This window comes from Passer montanus, unplaced genomic scaffold, assembly GCF_014805655.1.
Source record: "Passer montanus isolate IOZ18808 unplaced genomic scaffold, ASM1480565v1 scaffold12, whole genome shotgun sequence".
Lineage (NCBI taxonomy): Eukaryota > Metazoa > Chordata > Aves > Passeriformes > Passeridae > Passer > Passer montanus.
Window position 1 is genome coordinate 13,797,575 of NW_024358722.1, and position 17,785 is coordinate 13,815,359.

The following is a 17,785-nucleotide window of genomic DNA, read 5'->3' on the forward strand; positions in this document are numbered from 1 at the left end:
ACAAGTGGACTTCTGCAAATGGCTTCTGCAAATGACTATTAGCTATACAGGGTTGTCAAGCATTGGAACAGACTGCCCAGGGAAGAGGTGGAGTCACGAAATGGCTTCTGCAAATGATTATTAGCTATACAGGGTTTATAAGCATTGTTCAAGCATTGGAACAGACTGCCCAGGGAAGAGTTGGAGTCACCATCCCTGGAGGTCTTTAAAAGGTGCGCAGATCTGGTGCTTAGGGACACAGATTAGTGGTGGACCTGGTCATATTAGGTTAATGGTTGGCTGATGAACTTAAAGATCTTTTCCAACCTAAATGATTCTATGATTCTGTATCTCCATCCAACGTGGCAAAAGAAACTAAGAAAATACATCAACTGCAAGTAAATGGTAAAGAAAATGGGATGCTGGAAAACATGTGAATGCTTTTACTCAATAAGAAGTCTCATTAAACCAGAAGTCTCTTCATACTGCACTCCTGAAACATGGATGTGCTGGTGGACTGCTAAAGAACAGACCACCCTGTTAAAGAACAGAGCACCCTCATTGCTACCAGCTGATGTGCATTTTGACAGAAGCCTCAGTTTATATATCCCTCTATGTACAGAATGAAGAACAGGGCTGCAAATAAATTAGCTCTGCAATAAGATTACCTGTAGTTATTTTTAATCCATAAATTTCTCTGCGGTACATAATGGATGGTGTGAAATACTACAATTTCTGATGGAAACCAAGCTTGAGAGTGCCCATAAATAGAAAATGGATCTGACAAAATGACAGATTAGCTGGTGTTAGGGAGCCACTACACACAGTGGGTGGTGCAGTCTTATTATATCTTGAATATCATACAGGTATCTGTGAGATCCAGGTCACTAGACTACCTTTTGGCCACAAAACAACTGCAGCCAGAACAGATTTCCATCTCACAAATTCTTTCCTTACTTGCAGAAAGAGGAGGAAAAGAGATTCTAAAGATTCTGCTCCGAGTAATCAAGGCAACACAGAACTGGCTTTTGTTCAGGTTCTTTATGATACATATGGTAATCACAAAAAGACTTTGACTCAGTGTCAAAATGAGTCAAAAACTCCAACTTTACAGATTGGGAGTCCTGTCTTTGCTTGCAAAAAATGTTGTTCACCTCAAGACAGTAGAAGTCATGCCAGTAGAATACCAAGTGCATAACTCTTTGAAAATTTACTTTTTAAGGTTCCATCAAGAGCCTTGTAAAATTTTGCTCCCTGGAAGTCTGTTTCAGTAGCAACCACATTCTCACAAATGGAAGTTTAAAAAAACCCAACTAATGACAAAATCCCCTAGCAACCCCTCCTCAAGAATATACTACTTTGCTCCAATCTTCACGCTATTAAAAAGCATATTAACTTTTCCTGTTCACCTGAGTTGGACAAGGCTGAAAACAAAAACATCAAAGCAACAATATCTATTAAATAGAAACTATGGTTTGTGTGTCATCTTAACCTGCTTCTCAATTCACTCTATGGCATTCAAAGCATATAGACTTTGAAGTAGCCTATATTCTCTAGTTTTCTTCTGCAAAGTATAGTATATGTCAGATCCAGAAAAAATACCCAAAATTACTGTATATTTTATTAAAAGCCTATTTTTATTCTCTCTGTCTCTTTTTAACAAAAGTCTAATTTAGCTGTTGTTCCCTTAGGTACGAGGTACACAGTTCATAATTCATTTGATATAAAATGTCAGTTTAGATTTTTGCACTTCTTTGATAAATGAGAAAAAACATGTACATTTCAATTTCCTTCTACGAGGTTTCACCAATAGAAGCCCCCCTCCCACTGTGCTGCTCAAAGACCTTTGCGTTAAATTAAACATCAAGATTCAGAAACTGTAGGGAATGATATTTCCAAGACATACAGTACAAATACATGAGACTTGGAAAAAAGGTAATGATTTTTCCTACCAGTAAAGTGATGTCTCCCAAAGAGCATCTTTGATCCTTGAATTAGTTCTCAGTTATAATTTAATATATCAAAACTGTCAGCAGCTTGCCTTACATTTAAACATAAATGGATATAGTCAGTTCCACAAAAAGCAAAATACAACATTCAGGGGCTTTCTCCCCACAACCCACAACATGTGCTTGTGACTCTGAAGTCCATCAATATTAATGAGGAAAATCTGTGTACATCAAAGGAGACAGCAAAGAATTAATTTAATTGTATCTGTCATCATTGTTAGTATGGAGTGTTTTTTCCTATATAACCAAACGCTGCCATTGATCAACGTGTTAAACTCTCAGGGGTGTAATCTGCACAATGGAATAGAGAAGAATCAAATTTTTAGTTCTGAAAATAAAACTGATATAATTAGGAAAAGTAACAACAAAACACTGTGTATTATTCTCTTATGTAACACACGAGGCCAGAGCTGACAAATCTGAACCACCGCATTTACAGAGTAAACAAGAATTCTTATCACTGCTCAAAATGCCAACTGCAATGCTATGGCTGTCACTTCACGTTACGGTCCAGTCCAAGAGCTGCAGTATCAATAAATTAAGCTGTATTAGAAAATAGCAATAGGATCACATCCTGATGTTTATGCTGAGCACCAGCACTAATGAACAACATACATCCAGAGCCATGAGCCACAGAACTCAGCACCTTCTCCTCTTGCCCAGCTGTGCACACTCCCTCACTCCAGCCTGGGAAGTGTGATCAGCCCCACACCACAACAGCATCTGCTCTCTTTTCCCCCAGTAAATGAGACTTCCTCCTACACCCAACAGCAGAGTTTCAACAGGATAGGTGGACAGTATTCTGCATTGCCTGCTTAAGAACCCAGAAATTAATACACTGCCCAGCAACTGGGAGATAAGATTAATGATCCAGATCTCCTTTTTTTCAGCCAATATTCTAACAAAGAAAAGCTATGAAAGAATATGAAAGGTAATGCCTCCACTGCAACTAACTGTGGCAAAAATCCCTGACTGTTTTTAACCCATCACAGTTCCCCACTAAATATAGCATTTCAATTGACAGAAATATGATCTATGCTATATACTGAAGCAAAATATTTAATATTTAGGGTGAAAAAAAATCAATTCAGGCAAGACTATTCCCACACAGAAATAATCTGTTCAAAATATACCGCTGACTTCTCTGATTAATAGGGTAAAAGGATTACAACATTTTATAGCCAAGCTATCCACATAGGAATGTTCATACAAGCATTATTAAGTAGCTACCCATCAGTTAATGTCCTGTTCTAGACACTTTTAACAAATAAACCATTTATATGAATTATCTCTGGGCTTCATTTCCTTAGATAATACTGAAGAACACATAAATTCACTGGAATTAGTGATAGTGTGTCAATATACAACAATAAATGATCTGCTCACTGATGAGCAGATGACTTCTGTCAAATGATCAGTAAAAAAAGTATTTTTACTGAAAAGACCTTGACTACCGTCATCTTGTTCAAAATCAGGTAGCCTAATTGATTAAAAGTCATTTTAACACCATCGTGCTTTATTCAAACCCAAAACAGGCTGAATGTGTTCTGGCTTCTGTTCCACAAGATATTTTAGAGCATTTACCCCAAAATACACACAGTATTCATCACAGGTTGAAGTAAACTAAATATCTTGGCAATACTTACTCTCTAAAATACAGATTTTCTTCAATCTTTTTACAAAAAGTAAAGAGCCAGAGGAAACTTCCTCTCCTTTGTTCATTTTTCAAACATAGGGCTAAATCCTCCACATAGAAAATTTACAGCTGACTAATTCAGATTACAGCCATCAGTTGAGTATTTTGGACAGCAGTATCAATTTCTTATGAATAACCCCCTCAAACAGGCTACTTAGTATGTAAGAGTGCTAATAATTTCAATGTAAAGAAAAATAGAGAAAAGAGAAGTTTTTTTCTTTATATAAAGCCATCTCTTCAGTTATTCAACTTCTTTTCTTCATATATTATTAGAAATTTTTATATAATCCAAACCCAGTCAACCTGAATGCACACATTTTCTCTGAACATATTGGCTGCATTAAACTATGGTGACACCTTTCACAGAGAGGCAATCCCCCACCCTAAGCAAAGAGACAAGAAAAAAGTCTGACAAACTTTGTGGCATGTATATTATGCTTTCCAACATAAGGAGGAGTACAAAATTTTCTTTTGCCTTCTCTTGCTAACACATACCTCTCTCTCTGTCTGTAAAATGGGAAAACCTATATACAGTCACCTGAGAAGCCTACTGGAAATCTGAATTAGCAGATAGATTTGTAAAAATCATCAAAGTAAACAGGTCAGTATACAAACAGTAAGGATTAATATAATTCAATACTGGACAGACCCCCCAGCAACATGAAATACATTAATTCCCTTTCTCATTTTACTCAGCTGGAATTAATCTAAGAGCATAGTATTTATTTGTCAGAGGAATAAGCATGATCTGCATAGAGATCCAAAGATAAAAAAAGACAGAAATCAATCATGATACATGAATATGCATATACTGATATATCATAGACATTTTTGTGTGTATGTACCTGCACATGCATGCAGACACAAAAATAACATTCAGAAAGAAAAGAACAGTGAGGAAAGTGCTGTCAAATTCCAGGAATCAGCCTGGGCTATAGACTCTATCAGCTGCCTTTGTTGAAAGAAAGAGGGTAGCACACGCCAACACTGCATTATAGGAGCACTAGAGGAGAAGTGGTGACTCTAGTCACTACTTTTCATTCACCTTCCATGTTCTCTCCCTTTTGCTGCCTTTATAGAGAAGCTTATTTCTCCTCAGGTACTCAGCCAACTAAGCTAAAGTTAACAACATAGATGTAAGAGAAAGAGGAGTACTACACTAAGAAAGTAGGGAAAAGTCAAACTTTAAACACTACCAGAACAAATAATTAGCTACATGTGGGAAAAATACTTATATTCTCCAGATAATAAGTTTCAGACATTTTTAATTAGATTTCAGATACTTTTCCAAACTACAGAGAAAACTCCCAAAATGTAGTTACTAAGAGTAATTTTTAACTCCAGCAAAAAAAAAAAAAAAAAAAAAGCAAAAGCACTTTTATGGCCATGATGTTTATTTCCTTAATGTAATGTCCTTAATTCCACAATGTTTGATTTCCTGTACATTTAAACCACAGCAAGATCTTTAAAAAACCTTTAATTTTTTCCCCCTGCATTAAGCTTTTTTCCCTAATATGGAAACATGACAAATATGCAACAGGGTAACAGAACTTTGTTGGAGATGTAGAGCTCATTGCAGGCAGAGGAACTTCAAAATCTCCTGAACTGTGCAAAGTGGGTCAAGCCTTCAAACCTTGCCACTTTACCGAAATGCTTTACGATCACCAGGCTAACTTCCACAATCTAGATGTGCAGAATCTTCGAGTGCAGAAAATACAGAATGACGTGACCAAAAAAAACCCAGCAAACTATGAACAAACAAAAAACTCACAGGTATTTGCCTTTGCTGACAGTCACTGAAAATGAAATTTTACTCCAAAACCTACAGGGTCAGTAGTTGTCAGAAAAAGAAAATATAAAAACATGAGCTTTTTAGAAAAGCAGTGCAAATCACAGCAGCAAAGTAACACAAAAATTGATCCGTTTCCTAGTACTTACATATATCTGGGAAATGGTTCTAAAGACAAAATTCATAGTGTGATTTTTCAAATGTCTTCTGTATGTTTTCACCAGGAATTTCAACAGTATTTTACAGAATTTCTTCAGCAGAGCCTAACTTATCACATAAGCATTGCTGACTTCAGCTACAGTACTGAAAAATCTAGTTCAGATTTGCTCAGAATGAAAAGAAAAATCAAAAGTAAAAAAAGCCCCAGAATTAATAAGCTTGAGATTATATAAAATTGGCACAATTCTTCTAAATTGTGTCCTTTTTCATGTACAATTGAAATTGCTCTAAATAAGTTAATGTTATAGTAGATAACACTTTTAAATAATGATCTACCTCTAAATTTCACAACAGACCATGTCCCCCATCTTTATATATTCTTCTGTATTTCTGAAGTAAATCAAGCTGTAGTTTTTCAGCATGGCATTTCCCTAGTACAGATTTCTTCTAAGAGCTCAAGTACAGTCTGGATCTCACTCTAAGGCTAAGGTTTTGGAAAGACCTGAGTGAGACCTCTTCAGTGAGGTTAATTGCCTGCTTACAGACGATCAATTAGCTGAAGCACAGTTCTCCCTGTCTCATCTGGCTCTCCCTAAGCAAGAAAAACACATCTATGTTCTTCCAGGCAACTAAAATTGCTGGTTTGATCTTCTTGTCCCAGCTATTTCATGCTGCTCTAGAAGAGACAGAGGAACTGAGGAACTGATAAATGCAGGTGCTTTGTGTCTGGAGTGTGGAAAGACCACAGCTGGAACTGGGAGATCTGCCCAGCCCCAAAAGCACAGGGTGCAAAGGCAAAGAGAAGGAGGCAATCAGAAGAAAAGGACATAGTTGGAGTGTCATTGCCTGCTGGCAAAACTCCTCAGGTTTATGAGCAGGGACTTACACTAAGCTCCATTTTAAAGCAACCTTTATAATATGTGGAGTTAGGCTGAGCCCGAACTGGCTGCAATTTAGGAAAGAGCAGCAAAGAGGGCACCTCTGTGCCTCCCATTGCCAGAGTTTGAAGACACAACTGTTCAGGAATGAGACTTCTCTTGTCTCTTGCCATGCAAAACACTCACCCAAAATCAAGAGTGGACACAGTATGAGCTCACTGAAAGGTGTGCTAACATCTTGGGAGAGGGGAATAAAAGAAGAAAGTAGCACTAATGAAAATGACAATAACTTCAATACTGCAGAGATTAAATAATTACTGTTTCAGTAGACCAGAAACTCCCAGTTTTCCACACAAGCACTTTTGGAATCCTACCCTCATATCCCCATGAAATTACCTTTCTAGACAAAAGGAAATGTAATGGCCGATTTACACGGCTTGCTACTGACACTGTAATTAGCTGGATCATTGACTGAGATGCAGGAGAGCTCTTCCCCCCTCTCTGCTCTATCCTGGTCTGTCCTGAAAGTATCTGTAGAAAAGATATGGTCACAAATTTTCACTATGAACTTTCTATTAACACAGAAGATAAAGAACAAAAGAATCCTCTTGGATTCTTTCTCTTGGTTTTCTCTCTAAAAAGAGAAAGGACAGAGAGGAAAATGAGAAGGAGGAGAAGGAAAGGAGAGAAAAACATGTGATGCTTCAAACACCTGAAATTTGAAGCAAAGGACATTGTTTCAAAACAAATTTTATGGCGTCACACAATGTGATATTAGAAAATATTGGAAAACAAATCTGTCTCACAGGGAAAATTCTGGCATATTCAAGTCTGATTTTTCTTCCAACATAATTCTGACTTAGCATCAGTTTTCTTTGTTTATTGCATATTCATTCCTCTAAGGAGGCCTGCTGGCTTCAGTGATCAAACTGCACGAGCAAATGCTTTCAGATGTGAATATAAGTTGTATGATGTGGTTCCTACTTGTTCGCATAATTAGATCAGTAGTCCTGTGATGAGTTTCAGTATCCAGTCTCTGAGGTGTTGCAACTTAAACTACCAGAGGGCTGAAACCCTCTGGTTCCAGGACACCATCTCCTGTAGATATTAAACAAACATCAACAGATACAGGTATGTAGGCTCCAGTTTCGTTGCTGAGAACAAGCCCAGGCAGTGGCATGCAGTATTCCACATGAAAGAAGGGACCTGCAAGGTGCAGGGGCTTAAGGGTCTAAGCAAAATCTTACATATTTTCCTGCTAGATATTCCTATGTTGTGCAAATCACAGAGCACATAATTGAACAACATACTTAATAAATCATGACAGAGTTTAAAGAGGCACTTTACTACTTAGGCAGATTTTTTTTTTTTCAGAGTATCTTTCCTTATATGTTTTACACAGGATGCATCAATTCTTTGAGGCTCTTTTCTGTGGACAAATCAGCACCAAGTTAATGGTTTGTGATCCCCAGTATAAGCATCCACAGGGAGTCAACTCCACAATGAGGTACAGAATTACCATCCAAAACCCTCTTCAGACCTCTTGTCATGAGTTTGGAAATCCAGTCCTTTTTTCTGCTTTGCAGGGATGATTGAGACTCCACCTTCCTGTTTCCCATTAGAGCAGCAGTCTGTCCTTCTTTTTGCATCTATTTATTCAACATAATCCATCTTCTTCCCATTCCCTTCTATACTCAGGCTTTGGGGGCCAGAGGAAGGGAATAAATGGATTCAACTGGCGTACAAGCTATTATCAGCAGTGATTGAAAATTTCCCTTCTGCTAGCTCACCATCCCTAATTACAAAGGAATTCTAAAATAATGGGGTCTTCTATGTGCCACTACATCAGAAGCACCACTCATTGAGGAGAAAAATTTATAACCAAGAACTCTGTGCAAAAGGTTTTTTTACCAGAATTCTGCAGTTTTAGATCCTCTCTATCACTTCAATTTATTTATCTAATTCAATTAATTCTAAAATAATTTGCTTTCCAGATCTTTTATTGGCTGGCATCCTCAAATTAATGTGAAGCACTGGCTAGAATATTATTTTTTTACAGCTTCTACCACAGCAGTTTAGGGCAAGATAAACAGAACAAATTTATTCTTCCTGGAAAAAATATAAAACTCAAAAAAATTTACTTCTACCTCTGCAGTATGAAATTTGTCACTAATCATTTTAAACTATGCCCTTTTATGCTTCTTCCATCTCTTTTAGCTTTCTATGCAGTTCTTTGATGTAACAAAGACAGTTTCAGACAAGATTTCAGTTCATCTGGAAAAAAAAAACTTTAAGTCTTGAGGCAAAAAGCAGTGTATTTAAAATTTATATACTCCATAATGCCTTTGTTCTGAACTTGAACATCCTGAGAAACTTCTCTTTCTTTTGCTTTCCGACTCTGAAGATCATTTGTTCTCATGGTTTCAGCTTCTTATTATGCAACAGTGACTTTAAATGGTGGTTGCAGCGTTTAAGTACATGCACAGTCATGGCTGACCCTTTCTGATCAATTGCCAATCCATACAGGTTTGACTGATAAAAGAGCCAATTAGATTTAAGCAAATTAAGGGACATCACCAATGTCAACCACTTATTAAACTGAATGCTGAATTCCATGCATACCAAACACTAATGCACGGAGTCCCATTAAGAGTTGAAATCCTAACCCCATTAGTAACTCCAGACCACTACAGGGTAAGGGTCAAAAGAAAGTTTCATATTTATGGATTACCATTTGGATTCAGTTTTTATTTTTTTAGTCTTTCCAAGAACTCTTGAACCTGCACTGTAATTTTAGTCGAGAGTGTAGATAAAATAAATTCCTGATTTCTAAGATAGTTTTTTTCAGTGTTGACTTTAAGCACTGCAAATCAGCTTGATAAGAAATTAAGATATATTCAATGAGATAGCACTAAGGATATGGTGTGCTTTATACTGTGTACCATGGGTTCTAAAGCTAAAAGAAAAAGGAACAATAGAAATGAATGTTGGAAAAAAACTTGTATCATAATTGTAAAACAGCAATCAGCAGTAACTTCAAAATGGAATACTCCTTTGTCCTCTATCGCTCTCCCTCTTAGACAATCTTCCATCAAGCTTCATGAACTAGTCCCCACATTGTAGATTTCTTAAATAGTATTTTTTTTGTATCCTTGAAAACAGAATGGTACATTTTAACACTCATTAAAAGACTGTACTTTTGTACATAATGAAACCTTCTTTACTTTTTGATCAAACAAAACTTCTGTCTAAGTGAAATCTTGGCCACTGAAGTAAAAAATAAAATTCTTTCTTATTTAAGTAGCATCTAGATTTCATTTAATGATTTAGAAAGGGTGAAAGCACTGAACACTGCCCAGTGTAAAATTACTCATAATTTAGTATGCAATGGAATTGTATAATACTCAAAGGCTCATTATAATAAACTTCATAGTAAAGCAAACCTCGATTGTCCTAGATACACATGTCTGTCTGTACATGTGTACACATATAGAGAAAACATAGCTTGTGAGAGAGCACTTCTCTCATATGCACTGCTTCATTTATTATTCATTTCTCTACAGATCACAGTCTGCTAGACAATAGTATGGAAGATTTCTTTAATAACTCTCACTGCTAATTTAATTCTACTTAAACACACATATCCTAGTGAATGCCACATGCTTTTCAGCATGATTTTATGTGTAAATCAGGATAATATGTTTTCAGATCATTAACTAAAAGGAAGCATGAACTAAAACCTATTTAACCAATGAGGTATTGCTTTTAAACTACCACAAGGTCATAAAAAAGATAATTTCAAAGCTATAAGTTTTCTAATTGTAATCAACAACAATCTAATGATGAAAGAAAGTGTATCTTAATGGCTGTCATAAACTTGTGCACATCCTTGCTTATCTTTAAGATCCTTTACTTTGTCGTTTGGTGAAATTTTCACTACCAAATTTTGCTAAGCAAAATTGAAGTGTGCCATTGGAGCTAGAAATATCAGTGTCTTACTGCTCAGTCTTAAATGAGCAGTAAAACTCAGATGTAATTTTATTATTACATGAGAACGTATATTTGTTAATAGTAGGTGCAACTTGACAATTGGATTGGAAAAGTATAAATTGTGCTGGGAATTGACTTTTTCCTTGTTCCTCAGTAATCTGTCATAAAAACTTTGTGTTTGTTGTATTTACTCACTTTTCCGTAAGTCCCCAAACCCAATCCACCTATTTGCAAGCAAGTTGTTTCATGGCTGTGTTTTTGAACTGTAAGGTTTATGATTTTTCTTTCATTTTTCTTTTCTTTTGCTTTTAAATAGTATGTATGTCCCTCTATACTGCTCTTGCTCAACAGCTACACCACTCAAAAACAACTGTTGTTGGACTCTCACTTAAGAACTCAAAATTGCCTTAAATTAATTGTATCCATTGAAATTTATTTAACAAAAACTAATTAGCTAGTGTGTTCATGAAAAGAAAATGTAGAAGCAGCACATCTACATCAGCTATAAATGTAAGCTTTCTTGAAAAAAAACAAACAACAACAAAACCACAAAACAAATCTTTGTACAATCTTTAGGGCATATTTGCTCAACTCTCTTATTTCAAATTGTTATGAAGATAATAGCCAGACTAGCTTACAGCCTAATTCACTGTAAATCAGCACACTGTAATTTACTTTCTTACAGCTACATTATTTTGTGGATTCTGGCTCAATATATTGCCCATGGTTTATATTAGTATTACTAAACAAATTCTCTACGTCTATTCAATAAGAGCTCCCTGTCAGCATTTACAACTTTTACTCTAAAGCAGATAACAAAATACAGGTGAGTATCTCTATATTCTTGGGCTAGATTAGCCGTCCATGCCAGAATACATCACCATTCACAGAAAAAAATGAATTACACAATGCACTTCTCACCTTCGTAGTATGCTAACTACACAACTATGTATTTTCATTTTCTAGTTCTTAAATGGAACAAAGTGACAAATTAGAAGCCAAAAAAACCAATTTTGTGAGTAAGAACCACTAATACAAATATATTCTTCTGAACTTCAGTCCTCAGCTGTGATAATAAATAACATTTTGTTGAACAGAGTGTTTTTGTAATTGTTACATGCACAGAAAAAGCACTTTTTTGTACTTACCTCCTGGAGGCATGACTATGGTTATAGCATCACTTATCAAGCTGCCCTGGCTGTTGGATGCATTCACTTGTACTGTGTAGTTAGAAAATGGAATCAGTCCTTTAATGGGTACCCATACATTGAATTCCTTGCTGCTGCACAACATCCGAGTATCATTTACAATAGAATAATTACCATTATCTGTTATGGAAAAACAAGAGGGGGAGGGAAAGAACAAACGTTAGAGCTTGTATCTGCTACAATTCACTGTCTTTATGAACCAAGTCTTATTTCTCAACTCAAATGAAGAGTTGCCATTTATACCAGTAACACACACAAATTTTTGGTCTGTTAGGAAGAAAAATTATTACTCATGATTTCTTCTCCTTTTGCCAACAGTTTGTGGCATTTGAAAATCTTGGGGAATAAACCAATACACAAACCAATCAGTTGCAAAGCTGATTGCTCTATACAGCAAACAGAAGCTCTAGAACAGTTCTGTAATAATTGCAGATTCCAAACATTAATGATAATTCTCATACCCATGAAAGACTGGCAAAACTTTTAATTTGCTATAAAAATGCTTAACTTAGGAGTTGATAATCTAATTCCATTGCATGCATAACAAACAGTAATCTGCGGTAACAGAGGTTTTCCAGCATGGCCTGCAGTTCTCTCAAAGACAAAACAAGGATTTGAAGTACTCAGTTTATCAGCTGAAATCATCAGAGGACACCACAGCAACCTACCTGTCCTTTGCAACCCTTTTAAGATCTCAAACTTAAGATAAGACAATATTCTACCCTACAAAAACAAAAAAAAATCCCAAAACCTTCCCAAAATACCTGGTTAGAAAATACCTAGAAACACCTAGAAAATACCTACCTACTATTTTCTAATTACCTAGAAAATTAAAAATTATATATGTCAAGTAACACTTTTTTGATTTAATGAAGACCTCGGTCACATATCTCAGAGCCAAGCTGACTCACTTAAATATCAACTTATAGTTTGAGTACATAAAGTGCCATATAAATGATTAATATTATTATTATTATTATTACTATCCATCACTCCATGGAGAGCTCTCATACTGAAGTCAATAAAAATTCTGTATTACAAACAACAGCAGAACAACACAAGTCTAAGACACAGGTATAAAAATGAGAGTAAACAGACTATAACTATAAAAAAATTGTAACTCAGTTAAGACATTGTCACAGCTAGAAGATTCAATATTTATATCTGAGTCTTTTACAAAATCTAAATAAGACTGAATTACAAAAAACCTAGAAAAATCAATTTTTAAACGAATCTTTTAAGGGACACTCACCAGACTTACTCACTTTGATGCAAGTTTCAAAAGAACTATTAAAACCAAAATGCTATTAAATCAGAAACAATTTTTCAAATATTCCATGTTTCTATGATGTGCATTAAGGTGCATTTGCAGTACCTTTCAGTCATGCTCACATTACATTTTACCACGGAGGAGTGATCTGGATTTTCCTCTAATTTGGGGATTCCTATGAACAATTTGGTTCACTTATGGTACAAATCCAAGTCCTTCCTTTATTTTGATGTTTCTGAACTGCACTGGTGTTTTCAGTTATTGTATTGGTAACGTACAAAAAGCTTATTTTTTGATGTTTTGGGGAGGGGGACAGGTTTGCAAAATTCTTTTTTATAAATCTGCCTTGCAGCCTAGTTCCTTATTGCACAAATTCTATCTGGATTGTACCCTACCATAGCACCAGACCACCCAAACAGACTACAGTAGCCTGAAGTTAGAATGATTTCATAAAGCTTGATGGATTCATTTTGGATTTCGCTGAAGACACCCTGTTTTAGTTACAGCAGTGGAGGCAAAACTTCTTTGCATGCAAGAAGATCAACCACATTTTACACATTCCACATACAGAATCCTGCAGAAGGGAAGTTATTTTGTCTGAGATAACTCTTATGTACTCAGGCTACTCAACCAGCACTAGAAAAATCATCTGCATTACTTGATCTCAGCTTTTAAATGGTGTATCAAATCCTCCTTCTGCATCGTTGTGAAACTGTCCCTGCATGTGATTTGGGAGAAGATACAGTCCAACAAAGAACATTTCTCTTATTATCTACCACAGTTTTTGTGAATTTTGTGATTTATTATTTGTGAAGATCATACAACAATATTTGACATAAAATGTTCTTAAGGTCCTAGGAACATTAAACACTTAAGGACTCAGCTGGCTGGGGAAAAAAACCACATTTTTCAAACGTTTCACCTCCAATGTCTAGGAAAGTTTAAAAATACAGTGCTAACAAATCAGCACATAGGCTAGAGTCAAGCCTCAAGCATAAAACAAATTGTCTAACAGCAATTTATATATGCCAAATTAAGTGAAAATTTTTTTTTCCTATCAACAGTAGAGATTTAACTTGTTAATATTTTAATTTCATCCACTTGAGCCTGGTAGGAAACCATGTACTTCCTCTGCTGATACTTTTATTCCATTTTTAATCTTTCTTCCAATGGCTAACTATACTATATTTTAAAAATACAGTTTTGAGTAACAGAAAATGAATTAAAAGGATAACACTCTATTCCAAGTTGCCTGGATAACAACATTAATATACAGTAATTATACAATTAGTTGTAACATTAAATTCTAGTTATAGCAGAGTGATTACTCGGCAATTATAAGAAGTATATAATTACCCAATAATTAGGAGAAGTATGTAATTACATAACCATTTTATTCAGCTCAAAAATGAACTTGCAAATATTCAATGAGAGACAGCATAGCAGCTCAAAATTTTTCATTGCTTCTAATAAAAAGCTAAAGAGTACTTGCAAGCTTCCTAGCCCAAATTTTACATGGACAAAAGGTCTTTTATCCCAATTCCCAGACAGGCAACACACTGCTGCTGGCAAGTAAAATATTAGAAGAACATTTTTAAAATGCAGGTCTTGCTGTGGCTGACTTGCAATATGGAGCTTTGCCACTTCTCACTGCCTAAACTATGCTTTCAGTGGGCTGGAAAATGCAGACACACAGGTTCAGCCTGACAGAACGCAATGCAGTGATAACTCTGTCATATCATTCCATGCCATTCCTGCCCAGACTGCCTCAGTGTGGACCCAATTTGTGAGTGTAAGTGGATGAGGCCTCCCTTTTGTCCAATTTTCTTGGGTGCTTTTCTCTCCATGCTGCACACAAGTCCCACTGTAGCCCACCAGATCCAAACAGCAGCCACCTCAGACAGTGTAAAGTCCTAAGAGACATTGTTCTACTTCAGTCAAGTGGTTCATACCAGAACATCTCCTCATTTCTGCCATGTAATTCCTGCTATGAACAGACACCAGCACCCCAACAAGCAAGATTCCCCCATGATTCTGTTAACATGAACAAACTAAAGGGGCAGAAAACAAACTCCTACATTTGGCTCACCACACGCAGGAACACTTAAGGCATGCAAACACCCGCACAAAAAGATAAATCCCAACAGGAGAGGGCTCAGAGACACTATTCTCTATAACCTATCAAAAAAACCTAAATCCTTTGCAGACATGAAGGGCTTCCCCAAGCTCCTTAATCTTTTCATATTTTTGCATAGTTATGGTTTTGTTCTTTTGCTAGCCTTTCTGCTCAGTTCTCCATATCTCCCCAAAATTGTCTGTGGGACTTCTTTGCCTAAGGCTAATTGAGAAATACTTCTGCTGTTCCCAGTTTATTCCTAGTTTATACCAGATGAAAGTATATCAGTTTTTCAGGAAAAGATCCAAATGAAGAAATGAGGGCTAAAGAATATGCGTAAATATACTTAAAAGTGATGTATGGTTGAAACAAAGACACACAAATACATATTTTGCATTCAAAATCACTGTTTAAAAGTGCTAAGATTCAAAAGAGCACTTTGCATGGTGAGTATCTGCACTTGAAGGCTCAGGATGGTTTTGAGTAGACACTCTGCAGGGGACTCCCAAGCAGATGTGCATTCGTGTTACTGAGCACTCCTGTAAATAGGTGAATTAAGCTCCTGTGAGGCAGTGGTGTGTAAATTACTGCTGTCCTGGGTCCATCATCCTATGGGGTTCACTAGATTGAAATAACATAAATGGGTATCCTTTTCCATTCTTGTTATAATCATTGTCACAAGAATTTTAATGCCTCATATATTCCATAATTTTTCTCTGTGTGCTGTACTGCTCTGACCTTTTCAATATTCTGTAATTTGACTGGCTGGCGATTTCAAGTTCTCTCCTTTTTACAGCCTTATTAACTTGTGGGGAAGAGGTGAAATGCACAGCCAATCAGAATACATAATACTGCAAAGGTCACAGCAGTACAGTATAGTATCAGCAGACACAGAATTCTGTATATTAGTCATTAGCATCCTGATATCTTATTCATGTGACAGAGGTTGTGAGGAGCACAGGAAATGCTACAACATGAAACCATTCTCATAGCAGAAATAATACAAGCTAAACACATTTATCTTCCAGTTAAGAACTTTTCCCTCCCCAAATCTGGCACATTTAAGGGTACTCTTTCCATCAGGATCAAAATTTATGTTGTTAAGGGAAAAGGTAATAAATTGAGATGTTTCCTTTTTATGTATTAAACAGAGAGAGAGAGATTTCACCAGTGTGGGCAAATACCAAGTAATGCTATTAATATCACTGCATTTGTGATTAATACCAATCCATACTTTACATATAGTTCCATTATGTCCTGATAACCTCTTTTAAATTAGAAACCATGTTGCCCTACAATATTCAAGCGGACCGAAGCAGAACTATTACCACTGTAGAAGACTAGTCAAAGACTAAAGGTAGCAAAAATCCAGCTCAATCCAGTTCTTGTGAGGATCTATATAAAGATTACTTATTTAACTATCAGAAACACAGTTGGTTTTATGCTGGCTTTATATGACTGTGAGCATACACAGGTTAAGCCTTGTACCTTGGGCCACGGAAAAAGTTAATATCAGATCAGAATAGCAAAATAAAAATGAAACAAGAACTCACTTTTTCAGCCTTTTTTCCCAGAACTCATCCTCACTGTCACTAGTTTCTGTCCCTATTTGAGACACAGCTAATTTGTGTCTCTCTGGCACCACACCTTTGGTGGGAAATTCTGTGAATATGCACACTTCTTTGTGTCTCACCTCATTCTTTTGCCTGTTAGTTTTGCCTATTCTTCAGCCTCATTAACCACCACAAAAGCTACTTTCCTCCCAGCTAAGACTTTTCTCCCTCTCCTCCTTTCCCATTGTTTCTAATGGAGTATTCAGAATAAAAAATATCACTTTCCATTAGTTTGATTATCCCAGGAGGAAACCAGCTAAAACACTTCCTTGGCATTATCGGCAACTCTCTTAAGAACTGTAATAATGACCTGTTAGCAAATTGTCATCTCAATTGTTATATTGACTTGTAAAGTAGCTTAGCTTTGATGTCATACCCCCCTTTTCAAAAAATTATTGGGGGGAGGGGGGGTTCATATTTGGTTGGTTTTTATGTTTGTGCATTCTGTTTTGGAGGATTTTTTTTGTTTGCTTTTTTCTTTCCTTTTTTCAGATGAGGACACTGCTGATTTTTTGCCTCAATGTCTTGAACCACTATTTGTTCCCCTTCTGAGCTGACAGATGCATTGTTTCTATGGACATATCATGGTCACAGTCCATCAAACTGAGTTCAAAACTTAAAGACTCTCTTAACACATGAAAACTTCACTCTCATGAGCTAGGAGTTGCTGAATGAGTCAAAATAGGTAATTTAAAAGTTCCGTGGGAAACTGGAAAAATTATGAATCCAAAATACTAATCTTCCTGTAAATAACAGGAGTTTCACATTATCTGCATTGAAAAACTTTATATTTTTACTTTTTTTTCCCTGGGAATTAAAAGAAGTCTTTAGTTTTAAAACTGAAAAATGAAAAATATTTTAAGAACAAGATCAATATCTGTGTTGGCACGTACAGCAGAAATATGAAACCTAGAAGACTCAGTTTCTGATTATTAGTTTCTGACTGGTAGTCAAGTCATCACTCAAAGAGGCTTCTTACAGACTCCAATTTGGTAGAGCTATCTTAGATTGCTTGAGATGTACAGAATGTGTACACTGTCTGCCTGACACTGGAAGGGGATTCCTCCTTTCTATTCAG

At 36.1% G+C, this 17,785-nt stretch overlaps 1 protein-coding gene across 1 annotated transcript in view; it reads right to left on the reverse strand.

Moving 5' to 3' along the window:
* The window catches only part of USH2A (usherin), a 372,312-nt gene that overhangs the window by 144,619 nt on the left and 209,908 nt on the right, over window positions 1–17,785 (reverse strand). Inside the window, exon 38 of the mRNA XM_039697803.1 lies at window positions 11,649–11,828. Within this exon, the coding sequence (XP_039553737.1) occupies window positions 11,649–11,828 (180 nt within the window). The remainder of the gene's footprint in view (window positions 1–11,648; window positions 11,829–17,785) is intronic.